We start from the raw sequence: 27,891 nt of genomic DNA, 5'->3' as shown, positions 1-27,891 counted from the left end.
GTCTACCAGAAATGTAATGTAAATATCCTCATATGTTGGGAACATTTTTGCAAAATAGTGAGGAAAAAGAATACAAGACACAATACAAACTTTGGGAGGAAAAAAAAACATGTAACATCCACCTTCTTCCTAGATAACATCCTACAACCCCCACCACCTCCCTACCTCTTCCCTGGTATTCTACTCCTGCCCATGTGTCTTTTGTGTTAGGTCCCTTTGTAGGAATCTAGCACGAAGTTGCACAGCACTCCAGATTCTGCTATTTTTTCAGTGCCTCAATTCTTGTTTATGTTATTTAGCTACACCGTGCACCTTCAACGGTCTTTTAAGATTATAAGTTGTCACAATGCACTAAATGAACCCAATAAAAGGGAAATTCTAGAAGCAAGTGAGATAACATGGGTTCTCAAAGGAAGATCCTCTAATGATAGGATATGTATTTAATGAAAACTACAATGTTGGGCTCATGTAATCAATCAGTCCAATCCATGCTCATGCAGAAAATCACATAAACAGCACGTTTCTTGTCAATTTTGCCATTGCCACTACGCTTTTTTTTTTTTTTAATGTTGCAGTCCAATAAGTTTCGGATAATCCTATGCAGTCTTCATTTTGGTGGATGACTCTCCTCTGTCACCTACCAAGTCTTGACCTCCTGAGCTGCTTCTTGTGCTACATCACTGCAGTCTTATACACTCAGTCGAAAGTGCTATTTGCCTTTTGCTGCATACACATGCTTACAGGTGCCTGCGAGTGGCTAGTGTCTGCTTTCCTACTCTGAGAACATAAGTTTTTGCTTTCTTGACTCTTGGCTACGGATGGCTGCAGGATTGTCAGGATTGGAATCTTCTGACGTCAGAGCAAACACTTTTCCTGGCAGCTTCACTCTGAGATTTTAATAGCAAGTTTCTGGCACTGCTAGAACTTTGTCATCTGCTGCCTTTGGCGCTAAATTGGCTACCATATTATACATTCAAAGACTTCTGATCTAAACTCTAAATTTTTAAAGAATTTTCGTACAATGTATTCGATACAAAGCCTGCACTATGATTGTATTCAGACAAACACGAGCAAGAGCCATGGTGCTAATTTTCCGAAGTCATTCCATATATGAGAGTTTCTCACTCCTGTTCGTGAAGCATCGGTTTTCCAAATTTTTCTTTTTCACACATCAGACACATTTTATCAGATAATGTGGGAAATGGTAGCACAGCGGTTAAGGTGTTGGACTACTGATCGGAAGAAGAAGCCTTTATTACCGCCACACATACTTTACAGCACAGTGGAATTCTTTTCTTTGCATATCAGAAGTTGGGGTCAGAGCAAGGGGGCAGCTATGATACAGTGCCCCTGGAGCAGAGAGGGTTAAGGGCTATGCTGAATTGCCCAACAGTGGCAGCTTGGTAGTGCTGGGGTTTGAACCCCGAGCTTTCGATCAACAACCCAGAGTCTTAACCACTTGAGCCCCCCCCCTCAAGGTTGGACGTTCAAATTCCAGGACCATCAAGGTGCCTATGCTTGGCCCCTGAGCAAGGCCTTTAGCCCTCAATTGCTAAATAGTCTTAAACAAGATAAATGTAAGTTGCTCTAGATAAGGGCTTTTGCCAAATGCTCCAAATGTAATTACCAAGCGTAAACTGCCTTGAACTGGGAAACAACCTCATATAATATCTAGATTTATCCTACCTATTGGCCTCATCTATTCATTGAATATGAATATGTATATCTAACAAGTTCTCTCAGAACCTAAAGGGCAAAATCCCAGCAGAGCTTTTCCTTTTTGCCAACATATCATATTCAGCTCATGAAAGCCTTACTAATGAGCTAAGTTGAGCTAAGGGTGAAGGAATGCTAATGCTAAACTCTGGCTCTCCAGGATTGCAATGTGACACCTATGGCTTTATACATTAAGAACTACAGATACTTGCTGACACTATAGATCATCAGACCGTTACATTTTCTTTCTCTGAGGGAAAAAAAGCGATTCAAATGCATTGGCTGCCTACGGACTAATTAGATCTAGTCTTTTCATCACTGTGTACTCTGCTCCAGCTTTGCTGAGCGCTCTGTTTTGTCTTTGGTTAGATTTTGGATTACAGAGATGAAAGACGTACTGGGAAATTGCATCTGTGTATTTGCACATGTAAGGAAATAGTCCATTTAAAGGACGGCAGTTTCTTGACAGCTAAGCCATGGTAAATACCATTTAGATTGAATAATTTTAACATCTACCAATCACAGTGGAGCTGAGACAAGAATCTGTGGACCAGAATCTTTTTTTCTTGTCTGTAACCACCACTTCCTGGAGAAACAATGGGACTTTGATATTATGCAGATGAACGGCATGCTTTATAATGACAAATAGCACTGAAAACTGAAAGTCTACTTTGCGATACTATCTTCCAACTGGCAGCCCTTATTTCAAAATAATGAATCATCATTAGACATTTAGACAATTTACGATATATTAGAGGTAACTGAAGGAAATACGCATTAAGACTAATGAGAGCATCCTGCTCCCCAAAACAAGCCAAAATCAACATGTGATTCTTCTCATGAACAGAGGAGGGAGCTCTATCCATGCTAAGGCTATTAAATAATAAGCATCATTTCAGAAAACATTACAAATATGCTATACAGTTGTGGATATGCAGAATGGTAGCAGAATGGTAGTATTTATATTCAAAAACAGTATTTATATTAAAAAATAACGTAGAATTGTAATGTAGAAAAGTTAAAATGCAGGGTAGCTACATGGTGTAGCTACACCAAAGTAAAAAAAACCAAAACAAAAAACCATTTTTGCTATGCAAATATCAATAACGATTCTAAATAACGTAGTTGAAGGAAAGACACTAAATTGTGCAGGATGAGGACTAAAAACCTGACGCATGCTGTATGTATTGCATGTAGTTTTTACAGAAGTTAGTTGAATTCGAACTAATTCAAAAAAAGTCACATGCACACGCAATGCCTAAGTGCTACTGCGTGAGGGAGAGTGTCCTGAATTGACAGCCAATACATTTTACAGGCAATTATGAGAGATGCCTTTTTAGCCTGATTGTTTGGATGTTGCTAATCCACATTTCATTTTATCTCCTATTTGCAGAGCCAGCAATGCACAGAGACCAGAGTTTAATCTCTGAGCAGATATTTTATTGACAGCTACAAAAATGTGATAAGAAATTTGGCCAAAATTTACAGAATGCATTCTAACTTAACATTCATGGGCTGTTTAAAACAAACAACAAATTACATTTAACAGAGTACATTTAACCACAAAATGAATTCATCACATAGCATGAAGCTGTTTTTCATGTCCTTTCAGAGTCTATCAATGAAGCCTTTTTTATTCCGATAATGGGAAGCACAGGGGATCAAAATCTAAAAAACTGCAATTCTATAATAAATGTGTAAAAAGTTGAGATATATATGGACAAGCATGTGTAACCAAACAATGATAAATGGGACAGTTTTCATCATAAATATGTACTGTACACAGACTGGAAGAATCTGGGGCTCATACTACGGACCTGAGTCTTTTCTCTCTGAGGTAGTGATCAAAGCCAGGGCTTTCTGCGCTGTGTAGGAGGAGCTGGGCATCGGGCAGGGAATAGATGAGGTTGAGTGCCGAGCATGATGTTCCAGAGATCTACAGGCTGAGGGTGAGAGCGAGCGACTCTGGAGGTTCGTATTGGCATGCATGGATGAGCTGGAAGTCCTGGATGCCCGTCGGAGCGAAGAGGCGTAGCCGTACGCTGCGCTGCTCATGAGGAACTCTCGAGAGCCATAGGCGGGTGGAGTGGGCCTCCGAGATGGCAAGCTGTAACCACTGGGCGTGTCGTAGACAGACATATCCTGAAAAGTTGGCTGCTTTTCTCGCTCTTCCAGTTCATGGCGTTCCTGGATAGAGCTCATGGCAGGTTTGGAAAGGCTGTCGTAGTGAACAGGTGACTGCCTGCTTGTGCCAGTGAAACCCGGGCTGCAGGTACGGGAGGGTGCATGCTGGGCATCTGGTGGGCACCTGATGGCCAGACCCAGCTCTAAAGGAAGGAAAGGAGGCAGGTAGTTCACTTTGAAGGTCCCACGTTGTGCTGGACTGAGGAGGCTGTCATAGGAGAGGCTTAGGATGCCCTGGGTGGAGCAAGATGCCACAGAATCGGGACACTGATGAGCTCGATCTCCTCTGGAGTGGGCATGTTTCAAAGTGAGTGAGCGGGAGTTCAGAATGAGTGTATTCAAGGGAAGTGTGCTGGAATGCATGGTAGAGATGGGAGTCTTCTCCGTTTCTGCCATTCCAGCTTCAAAAAATGGATCCTGGGCAAAACCACTCATGTGGAGCTGGGGCTGCTTTGTGCACTTCATCTAAATAAACACAGAATTTAACAAGAAGAGGTTGTAGTAATCAGGCCCACATTTCAAACTTGTGTCAGTTTGATGTATTAGGATTTAAGCATCATTAAAAATCGAAACTTGTGTGTATAAGAATAATAACTTCCTGATTTAATGGATTATGTTTTGTTTTTTCTTGACCAAATGTCACTTTCCTGTATATCCACTTAAACACTGGTGATATTCATGTTCTATGTTCGATTGCTGTATGAAGTGAATGAAGGATGAAGGACATACACATTCAGTGCAGCTCAAAGTAGATGGTGGCAGAATATGTTCTGCGCAATTTAGTAGTACAGTGAATCCTTGAAATACTTTAAAATCAAATAAAAACCTTAAACTGGAATTGAATAAAGATGCAGGTGATGTGATAAAAAGAAAAAAATGGAATTACTTGAAAGCATGACTGGATAGTGCCAGGATCAAACATCATCTCAGGTATGGGGTTTTACAAGAAATTTCTTTCTCTGTTTTTTAACAGACTGTTTGTAGATTTTTATTTTGAAAATCAGTTTTGAGGTATATTGAATTTTTTGTTTTGAGGAGCTAACACTTGTGATAGGCAAACTTATTTACTTAGCTGATATTTTAAGTGACTTCTGACTGGTATAAATGAGCAGTTGCTTAATTACTTTTTTTACAGCATTAGGATTTGAACTTACAAGCTAACAATCAGTAGCTCAAATCTTTAAACCGTGAGCTACCATTGTGCTTTTTAAGGCCTGGTCTTAATATTTGTTCATCCTGGACTTCACTGGTCTTCAACACATTCTAGCTTATTCCAGTCTTGAATTTTTTTTTTTTAAATTGTTACATTTCTTGACCTGAGCCCTACTGACCACTCACCTGCTCCACGGGAATTTGATAATTCACTCTGGAAGACGACTCTACAATCTGACCGATTTTGCTCTGGATAGACGGTAATACGGTTTTGGATTGCAGTAAGCTCTCTAAAGCAGAAAAAAACACATCTTTCTGTTATAACTCTAAATATGAAGTTTAGGTGTGCATTCTAAAACATCATACTTCACACCGATTAATACAACATCAAGGGTGAAAAAGAGACATGAACGTCCACCTTGCAATGTAGCCAGGTGACTCTTGAGCAGAACTGGGTCGGGTTCGGGTGTCAGAGAGGGCGGTGTGTTCATCTGTTTACACTCAGAGACATCCATTTCTCCTGCACGCTAGCAGAGGACAAACATGGATCTATCCATTATAAGTGTCAGAGTACTGAATGGGCCTTCACTTCTAGAGTTAAAGCACCATCAGTGACACTGTGATATCTCTCTCTTGCAGTCACACAGGAAGCAAAAGCAGCCAGGCAAATGGTTAATGTTCATGTCACATTCACATGCCTTGATTAAAGGCTTTAAATAGGCTCTTCACTAGCTTATAAGGTGTAATTTGAGAGGACAAAAAGAGAAGGGGTAAATATCTGCTAAATTAGGGGTTTCAATTCACATACTTGCCCACTCATATTCTTAATCTGGCTCATTGGGTTACTCTCGCTCAATTTCGTTACATTAAAATAGGATAGGGGATGTGTATTACCTTTACAGAAAGCATTTCAGTTTGGATCCCATTGTCTTCAACTTTTATGGTTGACATTTTGAGCAACTCTGGTGTTAAGAATGGTGGTTGGACATGGACAGTCGGCTTATTTCCCAGTTTCCTGGTGTATCTTCCAGTGAAAAAAGAAGCAAAAATGAAAATGCTAATTTTGCAGCATGACACGAGCAGAGATGGACTGGATATTAGAGAGCGACATGAGGACAGTGTTGTACCTTGGAGTAATAGGACTACACAGAACAAACTCCACATTGCTGCAGAAGCCACGTGTAAAGGGATTTGCTCCTCCGTGGAACTTTTTAGTCACCTAGAAGAAAAGACCGAGTTTTAGAAACTCAGCAAGAATTTCTGGATTTCTCTAGGTCCAATCTATGATCTTACGTGCATAAAGATCACACATTCTCCTCATCTCACCTGTTCGTTTGTGGTTCGTCCTGCTGCCACCAAGACTATATGGAAGCAAGCCAATCCCATAATCGGGATGAAGAACAGGCCTGACAGGCTCATGATGAACAAACTGTCCCAGTGATGTCAAGGACCAATTTGCACTACTGATGAACTGTTCAAAATGCTATTAACACAGCTATTAAACTGATGGTATTATAGATTAATTTCAGGGAGATAAACCAGCCACTGATATCTAGCACATATGAGATGCCTAGATAACTACATAGACACTTTGTACTGAAAATATGTCTTCAAGAAATGGTAGATGTGCTATGTTGTTCTACGTTTTACTTTTACGCGAAGGTTTTAGAGCTTTTAAAGCTGTTTAACTGTTTAAAAGTCAACAGATTCTAAGAAGTTTAGACTACTTTCAGGCAAAAATCTAAAATCTGACCCATTCTATTAAAGTTTTCAAACACAGATGGTGAACAGTTCATCATTTTCCTCTTTAAAATATCCTATTATCATTCAGTTATAACATAAAAACATTATTCATTGACTGCTAACTTCTCATTAACCGCTAAATTATTCCAACTTCAAGTGAAACAAACAGGAATTACATGTAATTAAAGTGTGAATGGTTTAAGTCCGGATGCACAGATGGATCCTGGTAGCTTAATTGGGTGTACTAACAGTTAAACCAGTATGTTATGCACGCACAGCACTGCCGTTTGCGTAAAGGTTCATCTGTCACGTTCGGAAAAAGATCATTAACTCATGGTGCTGTACGGAGTCAGGATACGTGACGGTTGCGTGCAGCTCCCACAGGGCTTCCAGGTGGTCCAGAACATACAGAAGACCCCCAGAGAAAATGGTCATCATGTGCACGCTAAGAGACAGCAGGAAGAGGAAGAAATAACGGTAGTTCCGTCTCCCGATGCAGTTGTTCACCCAGGGGCAATGATGGTCAAAGTCCTGGGAACAATTCATTTAGCAAAGGAATCCAATGTCATATGCAAGCATGGACCACTGTAAATAAAAGACAGTTACGAAACACAGCCAATGTTCATGTTCATTGGATGCTGTTGCAAAAATTCAGGAATTAGCATTATTATAATAATGCTAAGCTAATTGTATTTGTAATCAGTTTCTCACTTATTTTGCATTTCTAATGCAGGCAAACAGCAGATCGCTGTGAGGAATCTTAAGCAGCAGCAGCAGTTTTTTTTTCCCTGAGCGCACACACACACACACAGACACACACATACACACACACACACACTAATGAACAGCACACAATGCATAATACTGGGTCAGCTTCCTAAATACAGCTGACTGTGTGCAGATGGTATCTAAAAAGGAAGAAAATGATAAAGGCAAAGTGGCTTGACCTGCTTCTGGGCCTCTTTTATTCCTGCAAATACAGCGCCTTGCATAAGTATTCACCCCCCCCCCCCTTAAATTTTCCACACTGTGCACTTAATAAGGATTTTAAAATAAGGAAAGACAGACAGGATGGATTTAATGGAGTGGAGTGGATATGTAAAGTTTCAGATAATTGGTATAATTTTTTCCAGAACTTTCTTTAGTTGAGTTTGGGTATGTTCCCTAACAATTACTGGGGCTTTTCGGAAACAGGGATACGGTATAAAACTATAAAACCAATTGTATCAGATTTGCTACATGAGTTTCTGAGACCTCTGCACCCACATTATCAATACTTTCCAGAAAAACCTGTTGTATACAATTCAGGACTTGTTTTCTACCCACTAGGGGATTTATCCACTTCTCACATCCCTACTGTGGGAAATGTAAAGTCCACCTTTGCCTGAACAAGGACAGAAACTGATTGCCTTCCACAAGACGAAATTAAAAAAAAAAAAAAGGCTGGAAAAAGTTTTCTGTGTGGGGAAAAAAAAGAAACCAATAAATGTTTAAAATGTTCTAAAAAAAAAAAAACATTGTTGTGGTCAGTAAATTGGCATAAGCACCCGATGTATCAAAATGATAGAAATATGACAAAGTCATGCAAACGGTTGTCAAAAAATACAAACAATTACAATACAAACACCCCCCCCAAAAAAATAAAAATAAAATAAAATAATAATAATAATAATAATAATAATAATAATAATAATTTCTGTGAATTATGTCAGGCTTTATAGGATAAAAAATCTTTACAAATACTTATCCACTCACATCTTTTAATATCTCCCCTATTTCAATATTATGTTATTCATTTCCAGACTGTAACAATTAAAATATTCAAGAGTATTCACACAAACGTACACACACACACACACACCTCCACACAGTGGTCACACACACTACAGTGGGAGCAGCGTGGGGGTCTGTAGAAGTTGCAGGAAGCACACCACTTCATTCGAAACTGGACTCCCCGGACCTCCACGTCCTTATAAAGAGGAGCACGGATACCATCGTCTTTATCTTCATCCTCGTTAGCTAGGAGAGAAACAGCAGTGCTACAGTGAGTTTTTATAGAATAAATCTCATCAGCCTAAAGCATTTTTGTTAATCATCATTTTTTATAACGTGATCTGACCTCTTGGCAGCACGCCGGCATCCGTGAACGTTGCCATGGTGAAGTTTGCGAGAACAAAAAGGAACATGATGCCAACACATGGAGGAAAAGCAAGAGACACGTTCTCAGCGAGCCAAGGACACCTGCGAAACACAAGAAGAATGAGAGTCGTGCTTACAATTACAGACGAGTGTAAATTGTTGGCTTCTTCAGGGCTATGTGAAGAGGTGTGCAGCGGCATCATCTGGGGACAATCACAAATATGCCACTTAGACTTGATTCAGATGATCCTTCTTCAGATCAGATGATGGAGAAATATTTCTATCCATCTAATATCTGCCCTTAAAGCCTCTGGGTACAATATACATTCGGGGTATGATCATGATGATGAAAGTGTAGATAAAGATGAAAGCTTTCGACCGATTAGACGAGCAGACGATTCAATTGCTGGAGAAGATTAAATGGAAAGGTAATCACAAATCCACTTGACAACTGATAATGTGGGAGATCAAATGCACACAGTTTGGGATTATATAGATCTGTGTGTACTTATTTACAGAACAGATAACAACAGGTTTTAATATTAAGGCCACAACTCACCGTAAGTAACAGCCAAGAAAAATTTTCTGCTCCATGTACTTATATAACGTAGAAATGCGTGCCTAAATCTCTCATTTGTTCTAAAAATGCTGCTGTAATCATAAAGACAGACTCTTATTCCCAATATACTAATACTGAACATCCTTTCAGAACCTTCTGAGATACCTTTATATTAAATCCATCTTTACTATGAATGATTAATAACCCCACTATTCGAAGAGGACGTGTTCTATTTTGAGTCTCTCCAGCACCGCTCATTTACTCATTATGAATTGAAATCTAAATCCAGGAAATCCGTCAAGCTGCTTTGTGACTCTTAAAAGTGCAATTCAAATAAAACTGAATTGAGATCATGATGATGAACAATGCAGCATCCACAGAACTCAGCAGCCAATTCGTTGTCCACCTTGTTATTTGTGTCTGTGTGCAGGAATGGAGGTCAGAAAGGGGGGTTGGGGGTAGAGACTAAATAAATGTCTGCGCTACGCCAGCTGCATTTCCATAATCCTCAGATTACCGATTCAGGATCAGAGATCACACAGGAGGCTGCTTATCACAGGCAATGTGCATGTGGATGTGGAAAATATAAAGCATCACCGCTTACTGCGAGGCATCCGAATGCGAGATTTTGAAATTAAAGTGTCATTAGAAAAAAAAAACAACTGCCATTCAAAATTCCACATGAAGCCATTTTCATCTCATCATCCACACATTTTCATCCATTTTATGGAGTTATTACTTTTCTTCTGTCCTTGTCCTCTGTGCTGGGATTTAGATTCCTTCTGGCATCTGGGGGACGGACGTAATGAGCCACTGAACCTCATGAATCCTCATAAAGTCAAAAATCCGACTAATGCTGTTCGTCGCTCTAGACTTTATTTATTATAGAGGAAAGTAAACATCGGCACAGGGCCAAAGATGTCCCAGTGGTCTGAGAGCTTATTAAGTCCTATTGAATTTGTGGTAAATGTTAATGGCATTTATGTACAGTTTAATCCTTTCACTAAGAATGTGTTCGCGAGGCATTGCTGCTCACATACGTTGCCTTCGCCAACAATTAATTGCCTTCTATTTTCTCTAGTTGGTCTGTATTTTGTTTTTTCAGGTACAGCAGGACTCCACAGCACCAGGAGCTGCTTTTATTTTGATTGACAAGGCTGCATCACTCTTCATTTATATTTCACAAAATGTTGGTTCTTATTAAAGCAGCGGTTTACTTTGTGAACACATAACACATAGGAGCCAATGAATCAAATCACAGCGTATTTGAGGGGGAAAAAAAGCTTCAGGGTTTCCCACCGAAAATGGATGGATGGCAGGATGGATTGAATTTGTCACGCTTTTAAATAATGTAACAGAAAAGCATGAACTGGATACAATTGTGTAGCATATGAATAAAATAAAATAAAAATTAAGTTCTTAGTAGTGGACTGCGGATAATGATTATTGTTCTCGGTGTAACTGCTGCTTTTGGGTCGTCCTGCAGCTCATCTCAGGTGACGTCTGACTTCTTTATTCTTCCTCAGCATTAGTTTGAGAGTGTAGTCTGAATTACCTGCAGAAGAATCAGTTGTGGTTTGTGTTATCGAAGCATTTACACTATGTCTTTGGCTCTGTAGGCGTTTCTGTTCCTTCACCTTCACCATGATCTTATATAAGAACACATAAAACTTAGATTTATTTTTTAACCTTTAAAAACCTCAATGTTCTTTATTTGTCACCTACGTGTGATGTCATGTAATGACATTTGATTACTTGTCCCACAGTGCAACATTAAACAATAAAAAAAACATAAAGTAAAAAAAAAATAATCAACATTTAATAAATTATCATGAACATATAGTGGAATTATATTTATAGATTATATTTATAGATATAATACATACACCAATCAGGCATAACATTATGACCACTTGCCTAATATTGTGTTGGTCCCCCTTTTGCTGCCAAAACAGCCCTGACCCTCGAGGCATGGTGTGCTGTGGTATCTGTCACCAAGATGTTAGGGGCAGATCCTTTCAGTCCTGTAAGTTGTGAGGTGGGGCCTCCATTAATCGGACGTGCCCATTGTTGCCACTTTTGATAGATACTGACCACTGCAGACCGGGAAAACACCCCACAAGAGCTGAAGTTTAGGAGTTGCTCTGATCCAGTCGTCTACCCATCACAATTTGGTCCTTGCACAAACTCAAACAAATCCTTACGCTTGCCCATTTTTCCTGCTTCTAACACATCAACTAGTGAGGACAAAATGTTCACTTGCCTTATATATCCCCCCTACCAACAGGTGCCATGATGACGAGATAATCAGTGTTATTCACTTCACCTCTCATTGCTCAGAATGTTATGCCTGATCGGTGTACATATTGTTAATATAGTCCATTCTCTATCAGTATGAAATCAAAGACTTGAATTTGAAACGGATATTAAATAATGTCTGAACATGTATTTCCTTTCACTGTATATTAACCTAAACGCTAATAACGCAAGCCATTCACATTAATAGACGACTCACGTCAAGGCCTCTTCCCTTAAAGAACTTAGAAGGATTACTCAGAATGCCTCCACAAGACTGGACCAACATTGATTTCTGACCATCTGGAAAGTGCAGAGAGTTTATTATGTGCAGCGTGTCCTGACGAGATTCTAATGAAACAGCCGAGCAGCTTTAAAGCTAAGCTTATTTCAATGTCTGTGCACAAGCCTGAGCATTGTGGTATAAACTACTTCTGTTGATTTATTTGGCAGATTTCTAACGGTAGACATTTTTATCCCAAGCGAATTGCGAGTGAAGCAGAATTCAAAGGAAGCACAGAGCTGAAATGATGAAGACTGAGGGTCTTGCTCGAGGGTAGTGGCTGTCTTTACCCGTCACAGAAATGAAAACAGCCTACAAGTGAAAGGGTGTCGTTTTGGGATGGGCTTGTTCCAAAAAACATTCTTTCTATAAACACAATGTTCAATGTAAAGTTTTTTTAAATACAAGTGTAAAATAGCACAATTAATGGTTAACCTTTTAAAATCTCAGCTTATTCACTGGACATTTTGACATTATTACAGTGAAATTAATAGGAAATGTCTGTAGGAGTGTAAGAAGAGTCCAGACCTGATGACAGCTTCTAAGAGTTGAACCGTTCGCATCAGCGCCTAATAAATAAACACACTAACTAATAAATGAGATTTCAGGAAGATTCAGGAAGATTCAGGAAGATGCATGAATCTGCGTCAAAGGCAAAGGGTCTGTTAAGGACAAGCAAACCTCCAAGCAAAAAAAACAAAAACAAAACAGTAATTCGATATAAAGAGGAGTGATGAAGGCACGCACGCTGAGCAGATGGACTCCAGTGCTCTCAGTCGCTGAATTAACATTACCACTTAACAATCCATCTCAATGGCAAGCTTACATGATTAATATAATAAATGAGGTTTTGTTAAAAGGTTGTGTTATAACAGCTTGCCACTGCAGACTGAATAAAATGATACGTACTACAGTAATGATGAGCCACTCCTGAATGGGGCATTCTTTTGGGTGAAATTTATGGAAAATGTAAAAAGTTCACACTACAGTGAAAGTAGAGCATTTAAGTAGAAGCATGCAATGGTGATTTCCTCATCTCAAACAATTTATTGAAACAAAAGCCAACAACAATGGTGGGTATACCACAACAAAAAATGTCAGTGTCTCAATCATTTGTCATGTGCCCTTGACCATCAATTACAGCTTGACAACGACAGCTCATGCTGTTCACGAGTCGACTTATTGTCTGCTGAGGCATGGCATTCCAGTCTTCTTGAAGGGTGGCCCTCAGGTCATTGAGGTTCTGGGGTGCAGGGTTACGAGCCTCTACACGGCGACTCAGCTGATCCCATAAGTTTTCTATGGGATTCAGGTCTGGAGAAAGTGCAGGCCACTCCATTTGAGGTACCCAGCCTCCAGCAGCTGTTCCCTAATGATGCGACCTCGATGAGCTGGAGCATTGTCATCCATGAAGATGAAATTAGGCCTGTGTTGTTCAGGCAGGGGCACAATGACTGGATTAATGATGTTATTCAGGTAGTATTGGCTTGTCACTGTACCATTCACAAGATTTAGGGCAGTTCTGTATTGAGTAGACACACCTGCCCAGACTGTAACACCACCACAACAGTGGCTGATGCATAGCGCTCTCCTTGACGTATCCAACATCGTTGGCGGCCATCATTTCTGCTCAATGTGAATCGACTTTCATCAGAGAACAGCACTGAGGCCCACTGGTCCCTCGTCCAGCGTAAATGCTCCCTGGCCTGACGCCTGTGCCTGGTGGTGTGGTCAGGTACCCTTGCAGGTCGTCTAGCAGGCAGACCACACTGATGTAAACGGTTTTGAATGGTCCAACGTGACACTTGGGTGCCTCTCACCTCCCTTAAATGTGCCTGGAGTTGAGTGGCATTCATCATCCGGTTCCCACAGGGCACTGTTCACAATGAAGCGGTCATCAACGTGGGATGTGGCCAAAGGACGTCCACTTTTATGCCTTTCTGTGACTCTTCCAGTCTCTCCGTATCTCTGTCACAACCTGCTGATGACACTCTGTGACACTCTAAGTTCAGTGGCCACGTCCCTCTGAGAACATCCTGTTTGAAGCCTCGCAATGGCGAGGTACTGTTGATCAATTGTTAGGTGTGGTCTTGTGAAAATGTGAACAGCATGATGAAGAGGACTGTTTAAATACCAATTCTAATTGAACCAGAAAATTATTATTGGTCGATTCATGGATCAAACACCAGTTGTGAATTTTGCTGTTAAGCACCTTGTTAGAGAACAGCAAGTTATGCAAAAAGTACTATATATATATATATATATATATATATATATATATATATATATATATATATATATATATATATATATATATATATATATAAAATTAAAGTATATTATTATTATTATTCTTCAATGCCTGGACCTTGACCTGATGACGAAAGTGATGTTAATAATATTAAAGAGTAAAAGAAGTCCCTTATGATTGACATGACTGACCACATTCTTTTCAGAAGGCATCTACATTAATTATCAGCTGACTTTTTTGTTTCAGCAGAAAACGGAACTTTCCAGAAAAAATATATAGTGTTATGAATTCCATTTAACATTGTCACTGTGCTTAGATACTGCTGCTTAGAAACACTGCTTTCTACAGGTGCTTATAAATCTAATTTTGGCTCAGCTCAGATGGGTTCTTAGTGTAAAGGCACATTTCTGCTGAGCTCCGCTTCAGCTCTGAATCTGGGGTTATTTTATTTACAGGCCCCGAACAGCCGTTTCCCTGAGAGGAAAGGACAATAAGTACTTTCTTGTTCCTGCCTTCCAGACAGGGCTGTGGATCAAAATCATGAAGTCTCCTGGGTAGCACTGTGTTTTCTAGTTGTAGTCACTGACAAAATGTGGTTCTAGGTACGGACATTGTTTCACTCAGTGGGTGTGTCTCAATCCTAGCTCCCTAGGTCGTGAACATGACATGACTACGTACTCGCTTTATCCACAACCGGCACCTTTTTAACCATCATGTTTTATGCTTTGAAATGTACATTATGAAAAATATTCTGATTGCTCTGTTCCATGTCCTTGTAACATTTCTGTATGGTGTTTTTTTAATCATTACACATGATTAAAATCATTAAACTCAAACAAACTGTACATAGAATGTCAAATCACTAAATCATTTGAGAGCTAAACAATGATTCACCAAATCTGCATTTTTTCCACATTTAGTCCATCATAACCTCGGGCTTGGCAGTATGACCAAAAACCTTATCATAATAAATCTTTTTTCATATTGCTATTTATCAACAGCGTAATTATTCGCCGAACACTCCCGAGCCTATCAAGACTATTTATTCCCTAGATGAAGCACTGTAATTAGAGTGATGTGAAATGTGAAGTGATGTACGAGCCGCTTCTCTCGTCCTGGGTCTCAGGGATTATTCATGTGAGAGGAAGACCATTTGCATCAAGGTTAACGTCCAATGCCGACTGCTCCAGGATACAAGCAATTTGGAATTAAATATGGAATAAATTCCTCTGCACGCTCGTCACTTTTTATTGTTACAACTTTTATGTGCGTGTCATAAACCGCAACTGCAGGAAGAGCAGACAATGCAAAGATCACCTTGTCCATCTGACTACCCCCCCCCCTTTTTTTTCAGTACAGACATTATGTTCAGGTTGCTTTCCCTGATCTTTTATTTACACTCGTGTCTGAAGTCTTCCTCAAGGGACTTCATTTAAATTGTTAGAAATTAAGTATGGAATAAAACACTTGGGGACATGCTGCTGTAGGAAATAATCAACAGCGAGGTGGAGTGATGCAGTGACCAAGTGCTAAGCAGAGTTACTATCATCACCCCAAAGATGATTATATTTTTATTACAGCAGGTACCAGGACGTTTTCTTCATCTTATATCACAGCAATTTGCCAGTGATGACTTTTTTTTTATCTATTAAAGTACAACACATCATACTTTTTATCCATTTATAGAGTTGCCACATTACCTCCTACCTGTTTATTTTCTCTCATAGTGAAAACTTGAGCACCAGCTAAAATTAAACGTAATTATATGTGATGTTGCTTTCTTTAAAAACTCCTAAATCCTTAAAATCCCTAAAACAAATATTCAAGTTTCTTGTATGTAAACATGTCCAGTTTTATCCAATTCCAAAATTGGCTTACAAAATTTGTTAAAGGATCTGATATGTTTTCTCCGAGTTATCGGATCGGTGGGATTTCTCTCACATTTGCAAAACAAGTTCCAGTTATTATTCACATGAGAGCAGCTATAAACAATCATCCTTTCACCTCACTCTTTTTCTCTCTTTCTCTTAAAAGATAATAAGAGTAAAAAAAAATGCAGCATAAAGAAAGTCTTCTGTCTTTCCCATTCTGGAAACACAGCTTTACTGCTGACTAGTAAAAATACAGTCACTGGAGACTACAGAAACTATATCAATAATTACACACGTTTTTTAAAACCTGTTCCACCCCCAAATCTGCTTTATAATTTAAAATATACGAATAAATAAATGATAAATAAATGAACTGATGCATATATTTTCAGAACTGCTGATAGAACTGAAAATGAATCAACACCTTCTGACCAATCAGAATTGAGAATTCAACACCGCTGTAGTGTATATTACAAACATTTAACAACTCTATCAAATCAAAGTGACCGACGACACAAGACATATGATTTCCACAAAGATCTAGACTCTAGTGCAAAGGGGTTTATTCTGAGAGAATCTAAGATGACCCTCCAGTTAGAAATTAAACATTACTGCATGCAAATCCTAATCCACTTCCCATCTGCTGGAGCCATCAGACGCTTTAACGAATCAGGCAATGCTCAACCCAAAGTGGGACAAACACGGCGGCAAAGGTCACAGAGCAAATGCTGCTTTATCCTACCCTTTACTCACATGGCATCAACACCAGCTGAGCTAAAGGCCACACTGTGATTTAAAGTCATTTTTGTGACGTGCATTCTGTAAAACACCAGCAGATCATTCTGCTAGAAAAAAACTCATCTCTTTAGCTGGATTTAATCGGTTCCAGGCTGTAGCACACTGCCCCAGTTTCTGCAGTGCAGATTGCCCATGAATACACATGACAGATTTACATACAACAATCAATGTCCTTTATGTACATTTCAATCATAATGAGCTAAAAAACTCCAAAATGTTTTGCGTATACAGAGAGAATTTTATATTTAAAATGCAATGTGTAATTTTGTCTAATGAATAACAAAGAGTTTATGCAAATTGGCCAAAAACTGGTGCTTCCTTAGGCCACTGACTTCATTATAATGACACAGAGAAACAAACATTTACATCTGCTCTATAGGAGACACTCCAAACCGATTCACTGGATTTTTTTTTTTTTTGTTCACTTTTAAGTAAACTCTTATACTGTGTACTGAACCTTTACACTGAAAACACTGTTTTTTCTATTATTATTTTAACCTGAGTTACTAAGGGTGCAAAAATGATATAACAGTCTACAAACTATAACAATGTAGATTGCTTCAGAGTCTGAACTTTTTTTTATTATAAATAATAGTAATATATTACTGCATTAATAAGCATTAAATTGTATTATTTACCGACCATTTGAATTTAATTGTTTTAACTTAAAGCTTGATCATTTACAAACAAGTTTATATTAGATTAGTTCTGATACAGTTAGGAAAAGAGTTTTGTGAACGTTATATTTAGGAATACACTTTTTAATAACCCTGAAAATATAAGATACTTGTTTGGCAAATATGAATCTAAGCAAACTTTTTGAGTTTTTAGTTAGTTGTAGAGTTTCACTAGTTAATAAGACCTTTAGCATGAGCAAATATACTGGATTGTGTGCTATTTCTCACCACGTATAAGTTATGACATTACTTTACTGTAAATATATTTCATAGCTGCTCAGTAATTGTTTTAGTGTAAACACAATAGGATACAATTTAGCTGAATAATGTGATGGGATGTGACTGTAGTGTAGACTATGATGTTATAAAGTCTCTGGACTCTGCACCATGAACATTTGCAGTGACTCACGTGAAGGTGAAGAAGAGGGTGGAGGTCACCAGCAGCAGACTGACAGTGATGGACACGGGGATGTATGCGCCCGATCTCACGCGCTCTTCGCTCCCGGTGGCCATTTCAGCTCTATCCACACAGTTCATCTTCTTAATCCCAAAAACACAACATATTTCCACCAAGCAATACGTATGAGTTTTTCTTGTTGTTGTTTACATTTTAAAGTCCGTAAAACCAGAAGGTAAAGAAATTGCTCATTGCTTCACTTGGACCCGTGAACAAAATTTAATTTGGTGCTACTGCCAAGTGCAAACAATTCCCAAAGGAGTCGATTCTTTATGAACGACTCTTTAAAAATCATTGAGTGAAGCGATTCACAGGCCTGAACGAATGGACTCTGATAAAGCACAGTTTTGGTGTTTACGCTGTTCGGGTCTTAAATATCAATAAAAAAAGAAGTCTAAAATAATGAACACTCGCATCATTCAGAAAACGCTTCTTAATGAATCAAACGAACCAAAATCCTCGCAATTTGATTCTCTTAAATAGACACGTTAGTCTTAAACCAGGGCGGAGCAGAGAGGCATGGCGTAGGTGACGTCATCATATACAAATTTTTCTTTCACGATTTAGTTTTTTTAATACGAAAAATAGAGACAGATTTTTTTTCACTATATATAGTGCATGGAGATTTAAAACTTTTTAAAGTGCTTATAATATGTAAATGTTCGCAACTGTTTTATTATTTTATAAATGTAAATGTATTATTAAAGAGTTTCTAATGTAGGCTTTCTGATTATTATTATTATTATTAGTAGTAGTAGTAGTAGTAGTAGTAGTAGTAGTAGTAGTAAGACATTATCTAGCTATCTAGAAACGTAAGTTATTTAAATGTAAGATTCAAGATGTCAAAATGGTATTATGAAAACTTGTTGAATGTAGGTTTAAGTATCATCTAAAAAGAATAGAAGAACAAAGGAGTACATTTAACACCAAAGGTAATAATAGCAAAGGTTTATCTAGCACATCTTGAATGCCTGATATGGTCTGAATAAAAGGATATTTTCCATAGTAAAGGATAACACACTTCATCTGGTAGCCATTGATTACCTGAAGTAAGATGCAATATAATATAATATAATATATAATAACATAATATAACATAATATATCTTGCTCCTCGTCTTTATTTTAAATGCATATGCCTCTGTAAAATTTATGTAAATGGTTATAAGCAGAATGGATCAACTTCAGCGCCCTCTGGCGGCTCAAAGCTCAAACTGCAGTACTGCAGTGTGAGAAAAGAGGTTGCCAGATTGTCACAATATTTAAGAAATTCTCAAAACCTTAAAATAAGCTTTTTCTACTACTAATACAACTACTACTACTACTACTACTACTACTAATAATAATAATAATAACTAACTAGCTAACTATTATTATTATTATTAATAATAATAATATTATTATTAATAATAATAATAATAATAATAATAATAATAATAATGGTGCAACAGGTAGCACTGTCACCTCACAACTCCTGGGTTACCGTTGGAATCTATAGTTTTACATGTTCTCCTGTCCCATCGGGTGCTCTGGATTGGCCATGCTTAATTACCGTAGATGTAAATGTGCATGTTCCCATCCAAGGTATATTCAATTCATACACAGTATAACATGTTATTCTTGCCACATGTCCAGTGCTTCCAGAATGTGCTCTGGCTCAATCACAACCCTGACCAGGATAAATCAGTTATGGAATCAATAAAGTACTGCTATATAATATTATACCCACAAGCTTAGAAAAAAAAATTCTTCAGAAAAATGCGCTGAGCTCAACATTTTATCTGCTATAGTGATAACTTTGCCTACAACCTGGACAAGCTCTGTACTATAAAAGACATGAAAATAAATAATGTGTGACAAAGGAAGCCTGTGTATTCAGTTTATTTTTCATTTAACATTATACTTATTCTCTTTGGCAAATACTGACAAAGTAGAAAAATTATAGTGCAATTTCTCAAGCCAATATATTATTTATGATACACAGTCAGGCAATGCAGCGTGAATTATTCATTAAATACAAAAACACCATATAAAGTGTAGCACATGCACTCTGCAATACAAACATTTCAGCAAAGAAACTTCTTGATTTATGAACAGGGCTTTGGAAAAGCTGCCATAGTAGAGAAAGTGCTAGAAAAATGATTTATTAATAATGTACAGATTACTAAAGACAACCAAGAGAACTCAAAAAATCGTATATTTGCTCAGCTGAGGTTGTAATTAGCGTTCCATCAAGATATTTTTGTTTTCTAGTGATCAACGTATAACAAAATGTACCCTTTATACAAACACTTAATTCATATTTTTTGCATCTCAATATAACCAACAATTTTCTGAAGAATTTGCTTATATATCCTAATTGGTTTTCTGGAGTTTGGGGTAAAATTGGCGGTATCTCCCCTGTCAATCATGCGACACTAGCCAATCGTGGGCATCTGTGAACTCATGCATACCGAAGAGCCCTTTGAAGCAGATATGGTTAGTTGGTTTTTATGTGCCTTGATGAAAGCATGTGTTAGTCTACGTGTCTAGTTGGTAGATGTCGGATGCTAGAGAAGTGTGGGAGAAATGCCAAGAGCACTTTCAAAAGGGAAAAAATATTTTAATTGAGCTAAACAAATACTCAAAAGAGATTTTATAACTGTGTTATAAAATAACTGGATGTGTGATTAAATAACTGGATACGACTTGCAAAAGCAAAACAAAGTGCGCTAGAGAATAAGTGTTTAAGTGCATGTTTAGTGTTTGTTCGGTGAGCTGTTATACACACACGAAGCAGGGATCAACTTGCTCATGCTGAGGAAGCTGGGCGAGCCCGTTAGCCAGCTGTGTGTAAGTCTGCGAGGAGTGGACGTCTGACTCTCTGTGTGACTGATCATCACCGTAACACTCGGCCATCTAAATGACAAAACCAGAATAAAACTGCATTTTAACAAAGATGACTGCAAAGATGAAATAAAATTCACCTGATTTTACCTACCGGTGTCTCTGAGACTCAGGATAAGAGCACACAACGTTCCTCCATCTGCTAATATGGGGAAAACGTTGCTCATCGATGTCAGTTCCAGTCACTGCTAACAACACCTCACTGTCCAGCTTACTGGGAGATTCACTAAACAAAACAGCAAACTAATTTTAAACTAATTCTCTCTGGTGTTCCCTTACGAGTGTTTAAAATACACACTACTCACATGTTACTTAAAGATTACAGAATTCATTTGCATTTTAAGAAAAAAAGGAAAAAGGAAAAAGTAGACGGAAAAAGAAAATTAAATGTTATAATAAAAATATAGCAAGAAAAATGGTAAACAAAATGATTTTAAAAAAGAGGACAAAAAAAATGCACTGTCTGAATAAAGATCATTGTTAAATTTAGTTTTGTTTTTTTTTTTAAATTGTAACTTAAGCTTTTTTATTTCATGGTCTAACACTAGTATTAACACTACATTACACAGTTTAGTCGTATGATTACACAGTTTACTCACTTGGCGAGAAAAACCTGTGGCTGAAATTCCTCGAGATCTTCAGGAGTACTGTGTGTGGATTTATAAGAGGAGCAGGAAGACACAGAACGGCTCAGATTTTCTTCGTCTTCACAGCTCCAGGGACCAGTATGGTCCAGACACTCCCGTGCTTGTGTATGCGGTCCTCTACTGCTGTCGGGCTGGCAGTCAGTGTCTGTGTCCTCATCCGCTGTGAGATACTCCTCTGAGCTAGAGTTGTCCTCCTCACTCTCTGTCCAATCCCATGCTCCTAAAGAGCTTCCAACTGATCCATCAGAATCAGACACAGTGAGACAACCTAAACCCGAATCTGCCGTATCCTCAGCACCAGATGACCGTTCCAAAGCAACCCTCTCAAATTCATTCCTGAGGTCGCACACTGGAAACCTGTTACTGGAAGAGGCAGAGCTGTTTCCTTCGGTCCAGCTGTTTTGATCTGCTGGCGTCCCAGGAGGCAGATGATCATCGAGCAGCGTGTTGATTTTAGATGACTTTTTATGAGCTGTTTAAAAAAAAAATCTATGGTAATTATCTTAACGTGTAAACAATTTAAATGCATTGCATAATAATCTAAAAGATACAAAATCCAAAAAAATAGAAAAGGGAAATAAGAAAAGAATAAAAAAAGGAAACCAGCAAAAAAGGAAAAAAAGAAAAGAAAAGGAAAAAATAAAAAGTAAAATGAACGGGATCGTAGAAAAAAAGAAACATTAAATAGAAGAAATGGGAGAAATAAAGGTAAAAGCAAAAAAAAAAAAAAAGGATAAGAACAAAGGGTGGAAAAACTGCAGTATATGAACTATTTGGACAATAATTTTTCCTTTCATTAAGATTTTCTAAAGTCAGTCTTTTAGTTAAATAATGTGGGATAACAGGACATACTGTTAAAAGAACTAACCAACGATACGGTGGTTTAATATGGCTCAATATGAAGGAAAATTCTTGTTACAGAGTTGATTTTTTTTATAAACTGTTATTCTTCTTATCCTACAGCAATTTACTGAAGCAAAATATTTTTCATTCATTAATGAATGATGACAGGTTTTACTTTTTCTTATCACTTATCCTATGACAGCTATAAACAGCTGCTCCCTCGCTGAACTCTATGTTCAACCTCTCTTTAAGATATAAATATTTTACAAACAGAAACTTTTCATTCATACCAAGTCATTTTATCAGTGAGAATTCAATGGAGAGCCTTTTACTGTCAGTGTTTTGCTCACACCCAAAGGTGCTTCACAGTTTTGCAAATCCAAAATGTTCTAAGAGACACTTTCAGTTACATCCTAAACAAACCACTGGAAGATACAGAGGTGAAACCGTCTCTCACCAGTGGGTGAAGCGGGACTTTTCAAATGTAAAAAGCTCTTCTCCGTATCTTTCTTTAGCTGGATGGATTTGTTCAAGTAATCCTCCAACATGCTCAAGCCGTCCTCTGTGGAGAGGTCAGTAAAGCAATTCAGGAAGTCCCAGTATTCAGCCCAGGGGAACCCCATCTCATGCGCTAATTCCCTGTCAACAAAAATTACATTAATATGCATTTAGACAATTTCATCTGAGGGTTAATAACTCAGCAGAGGCTCAAAACTTTCTAATTACTCTCACTTCACTTGACTGTCATTAAAGGAAAAACACACACTGCATATAAGGTTTTAATTTAAATTAACACATTATACTCAATTACAAAGACACATGGGGCTATTTTTCCCACAGTCCAGTGTGTAGGACAATTACTAACTTGTCAATGCAATGTCACAAATACAGCAACAATCAAAAACATGGCATATAACATATTTCAACATAGACATACGTCTTTAACGTGTGCTTCAGCGTTCAGTTTTCCTTTAATAAAGGTTTCTCTATAATACATTTTAAGATGACACGCCTACCTTCCTACTCTCTCTGCTCCTCGATCAGGATCCGATTTTAAAATGTGATGAAAGTATATTGCTCTATCACGAGGCGGTGTTTTCCACAGCTTGTGAAACTCTTCTGCCTGCACAAAGGAGCTCGGTTAGGCAACCACAAACAGAACAGATGCAAGAAGTATTTATGGCTGTACAGAGCTGGAATAACCTTTGATAAATTCAGAGGGCCCACGAATGCCCTGATAGTCATCACTGGGTTTTTAGGATCCTCTATTTGCCCAGGGATTACGGAGATATCCCGATATTTTGAGGCGCCAGGGGCCCAGGGTGCACCGATCACTGGGTTAAGAGTGTTATCAGTGGCTCTCAGTAAGGGCACAAAAAAACGATCTGGGACAAAGAATAATAATCAATTATTATTATTTTGTCATTTTTGTGTTATTTTTTCTTTAACATTTTGTAAGTAAGCTTACCACCACTCTCAAACTTACCCTCCAAATATTCTTGAATCTTTTCTTTAGTTTCTCTATTTTTGTTTTTCCTTTCACAGATCACCTGTTAAAGAAGGAACAATACAGTAATAGACAGCAGAAACCCCACAAAGTTCAAATTTCCTCTCAGCTATCATCTCCTTGAACATAACAGACGGAAAAGTGGTCTTTTTGACATGCAGTTAAAATGGAGTCCGAAAAATCATGTTAATATTTATGCAGGGAACGTTATGCATATTCTGAGTTCAGTTACGCACACGTTCAAGTCGAAGTCCATGCCTACATAATTTCTGTATTAAATCCTCAATAATTGCATGTAACTCTGCTCTGAATCAATGTGCACATCCCAGCAGTAAATCCTAAGTTTGCTGGCTGAACATAACCAGTGAGGATGCATTAAAGCTTTAATTTAAACACAAAAAAATATTCTTTACTTACACTAAGTGGCATCTGTCCATACTTGTTCCTGCAGTTTTTCTCAATGTCTGGATGTGAACAAAGAACGTTCACTACCTCTGGGCATCCAAACTTACAAGCAAAGTGAAGCGGTGTTTCATTGCTCTGTAACAACAACCCCATAAACATAGCCCGATAACTCAAGAGTTCATTCGGTAAGAAAACAAAACATCTGTATAGTACTAACTCCTTTATCAGGTGTGTTGAGGTACAGGTCCACAATGTAGCTGATTCGTTGCCAGAGCATGTCTTCCTGATCATCAGGATACATGAGACGCATGAACTCGGGATTTTGTAGGGTCTCCAATATGAGGTGTGCCATCTCTGCTTGGTTCTCTTTTGCTGCTATATGCAAGACGTTGTATCTGCAACCTTCCTACAAAATGCATATTACATCTGTAAGACCATTGCACAACCATAATGTTGGATGAAGTGGTGTGGGTTTTTAAAACACTACCCTCTACCTGCACTATAGTTGGATTGTCTCCAGATCCAATAAGGAATCTTGGGTTGTCCCAAACAAGCTTTTTAAAAGCTTCTTCATCTCCTCCTTCCACAGCTCTTCTAAGCTTCGTTGTCAGATCTTGTATGCGTGGACTTCTGAATTCATTAGCCTTCTCCAAATATGTTGTTTCCAGGGTTGGTGATTTCTCTGCAAAATTACATGCATGCAAATTCATTATTCATTACATGCAAAGTCAGATGGTGGTATATTCAAATTCTCATTTTGTTATTTCTTACTTAGAATTTGCACTCTATTGTTACACTATTTTTTCAGTTGTTTTTATCTGTCTCCTGTTTGCATCTAATATTTTGATAAGTAAAGCTTGCACAGTGCAGTATGGGTTAACAGGTTATCCATTTAGATACCGACAGCCAAGTGACATTCATTTTTAGCTACTTTGCCAGTTTATCTATCTAATCTTATCTATCTAATAACTTAAGCAACAAAAGCTGAAACCATGCCATAATAATGATTAATGAACATCATTCCCTGGCAAATATATATCAAAGTTCTTTGGAAGCTATATTAAGCATGGGACTGTTGAGCATTATGCAAATCCTGACTACTTCCATTTTTTTTTAATAACTGAAATTGAAAAAGAAAAGAAAATAAGTAAAGCATAGACAGCCGAATAAAACAATTATACAATACAAAAACAACTTAGAATTTTTTTTTTTTTCTTCCCCACCAAATTAGACTCTCATCACATGACTTGGATATAATTAGTTGAGAACAATGTTAATAATGCCATGGATTTGGGAACATGCTCCTAATAAAAATAGGAATGTATTTCATAACAGTAAGTAAAAGCTAGTAGGTTCCATTTTTTACTAATGCAATTGGATCAATTCCATTGTATTATTAGTCAGAAAGTGTCCATAACAATATACCATAATAATATTAGTGTATTTCTAGCATATTGATATAGTCATTTAAATTATTCTACTATTTTCTCAGACTTCTATTCACCCTGTCTGTGGCCTACACTTATTATTTTAAGAGTTATTTAGCAAAGTAAGTTGTCTAAGTCTTTTTTGTTTGTTTAATAAGCAGTATTCAGGATGTGTCTGATGAATAAACCCACCTGTCACTGTAGCATGTTGTTTGTCTGATGAATTCTTGCTGGGTGTCACAGCACCATCACACAAGCCCTTAGCAAAGCTCTCAGCATCATTTCTGTTATAGAAAGCTTTAAATCTTGCACCTTTCATCGTCATCACTGCTTTTAGTGCTTTCTGCTTGTCATCATAAACATGGATCAAACCTGTTAAGATAAACAATATCATCCTAATTGCAAACCAAATGAAAGAATCATTAGATCTATTACATATCCAGGAAACCTAAATGAAAAGGAAAAAAAATAGGTAAGGGTTTCAATCCTGTCTCTTGAGTACACACCATTGTCATGCAATGGACCATCTAGAGGAGGCAAAACCCCATAAAATAAAGAGGGAGATTCAGGAGATGCCTGTTGGGGAGCATCTTTAGAAACATGTGAAGGACTCGTGTCCAACCTCAGCACATCTGAATTTGCTGGTGGAGTCTTGTCCAAAGAACTACTGGGTCCTCCACTGTCCACCTCTGACCTACTGCACTCTCCGGGCTGATCCCCCAAAAGAGTTCGGGCAAGTTTCTTCTCAAAGATGCCCCTTGTGGTCGCAGTTATGGGTCCACACTTCAATCCTGCCCTTGTGATCTCCTCCCGCAGCTCATCTGGGGTCAGGGTTTGCAGCCTGCTCAGGACTGTGTCCATTATATTCAAACCTAAGGAATATTAAAGGAATATTTTAACACAACATTTTATTACTGGATGATAATTAGAAGCCAACGATAAGCATTGCCCTCATTTATAGTGTCCAGTCTTATCCGCAAGGCCCAGTGTTGGTGCAGGTTCAGTGCAGGGTCTGTGCAGTGCAGATTTTGCGGATAAGATTGGAGATCCCTGCCCTAATCTATATTCCCTTTTTTTAAGTAATATTCATACCATAAAGCGCAAAAACCTAAAACTCTACCCAAAATTGCCAGTCTCTCGGCAGTCCTTATGATATCGCGATATTTCAGCCCATATACTAAATTACACCCCTCCCACTGTTATACTTTTTAGTTGAAATTCCAAGTGTCTTAATCTATTACTAAAACATCTTTTTATCTGTTCATCTTAAAAGTAATATAAAACCTACCTTCACGAAAGTACACATGGTTTTGCTGACTTCATAGGAACTGAGTTAGCTTGTGCAGTTAGCATGCAGAAGTTTCACTCTGACATTTGTGCCAGGCAAAAGTTACTTAAAACGAGTTAAAGCATACCTCAGACTCGGGACGGATACACACATTAGAACCACAGACAATCTTGGTTATCTGAAATGAAGCCTTATGAAGAAGTTATCGTAAAAAAAGATGTTTGTTCCATTACTCATGCCTTCATGCCTGTCATTTTTCCAGCTTAGCGTTTACATCCTACTGCGCATGCTCAGGGGACCTGCGCAGACTCAGAGCGCGGAGCATCTTCACTAGTGCACACTCGATACTTAAGTGTGAAAACCTGCTTTTTTATGTTTTTATTTATTTATTTTACACACAAGTACTGAGAAACAAATTATGTATGTATATACACCAAAGATTGTCACCGTCTTAGTTTGACTAGCAAAATTTCACACAAAAACGCAAACACAACAATTTAAGCATTCTTTTTCAGTGTATATATATATATATATATATATATATATATATATATAATTCATTTTTATTTATTTTTTACATTTATTTTGATCTGTCCGAGAGAACGGCGCCATTTGCAATCGATTAACTGGGAGAGGGAGAGAGAGAGAGAGAGACTTTCTCTTGTATAGAGAAAGACAGGAGACGCGGACACGGTAGGTAAAGCAGTTCATGTAACCAACAGACAACAATGCAGACGTAACTGTTCATTCACACTAAGCTGATG

The 27,891-nt window shown here is 38.1% G+C and overlaps 2 protein-coding genes across 4 annotated transcripts; both read right to left on the bottom strand.

The window, feature by feature from the left end:
• Positions 1 to 3,321: 3,321 nt before the first annotated feature.
• On the bottom strand, positions 3,322 to 18,617 carry zdhhc8a (zinc finger DHHC-type palmitoyltransferase 8a). The gene is made up of 10 exons (XM_058412426.1): positions 18,078 to 18,617; positions 8,915 to 9,036; positions 8,657 to 8,814; positions 7,154 to 7,326; positions 6,379 to 6,481; positions 6,180 to 6,271; positions 5,947 to 6,076; positions 5,471 to 5,579; positions 5,239 to 5,342; positions 3,322 to 4,365 (listed from the first exon to the last, which is right to left on the bottom strand). Exons 1-10 carry the CDS (start codon positions 18,203 to 18,205, stop codon positions 3,526 to 3,528), a joined length of 1,959 nt encoding a protein of 652 aa, XP_058268409.1. The 5' UTR covers positions 18,206 to 18,617; the 3' UTR covers positions 3,322 to 3,525.
• A 1,378-nt stretch (positions 18,618 to 19,995) lies between these two features.
• LOC131367310 (ankyrin repeat and LEM domain-containing protein 2) lies at positions 19,996 to 27,420 on the bottom strand. 3 transcript variants are annotated; one of them, XM_058412652.1, is made up of 13 exons: positions 27,255 to 27,420; positions 26,346 to 26,711; positions 26,032 to 26,211; positions 24,907 to 25,094; positions 24,630 to 24,818; positions 24,425 to 24,547; positions 23,987 to 24,050; positions 23,704 to 23,885; positions 23,517 to 23,623; positions 22,958 to 23,139; positions 21,610 to 22,129; positions 21,105 to 21,236; positions 19,996 to 21,022 (listed from the first exon to the last, which is right to left on the bottom strand). In XM_058412652.1, exons 2-13 carry the CDS (start codon positions 26,698 to 26,700, stop codon positions 20,863 to 20,865), a joined length of 2,382 nt encoding a protein of 793 aa, XP_058268635.1. In that variant the 5' UTR covers positions 26,701 to 26,711; positions 27,255 to 27,420; the 3' UTR covers positions 19,996 to 20,862. The 3 variants fall into 3 exon arrangements, with proteins under 3 accessions (XP_058268635.1, XP_058268636.1, XP_058268637.1); XM_058412653.1 differs by having other exon boundaries at positions 27,128 to 27,265; XM_058412654.1 differs by lacking the exon at positions 27,255 to 27,420 and having other exon boundaries at positions 26,462 to 26,599.
• Positions 27,421 to 27,891: the final 471 nt, after the last annotated feature.

This window comes from Hemibagrus wyckioides, linkage group LG16 (assembly GCF_019097595.1).
Source record: "Hemibagrus wyckioides isolate EC202008001 linkage group LG16, SWU_Hwy_1.0, whole genome shotgun sequence".
NCBI classification, from domain to species: Eukaryota; Metazoa; Chordata; class Actinopteri; order Siluriformes; family Bagridae; genus Hemibagrus; species Hemibagrus wyckioides.
The sequence above is the reverse complement of the archived record's forward strand: the minus strand, read 5'-3'. Positions and strand labels throughout refer to the sequence as shown.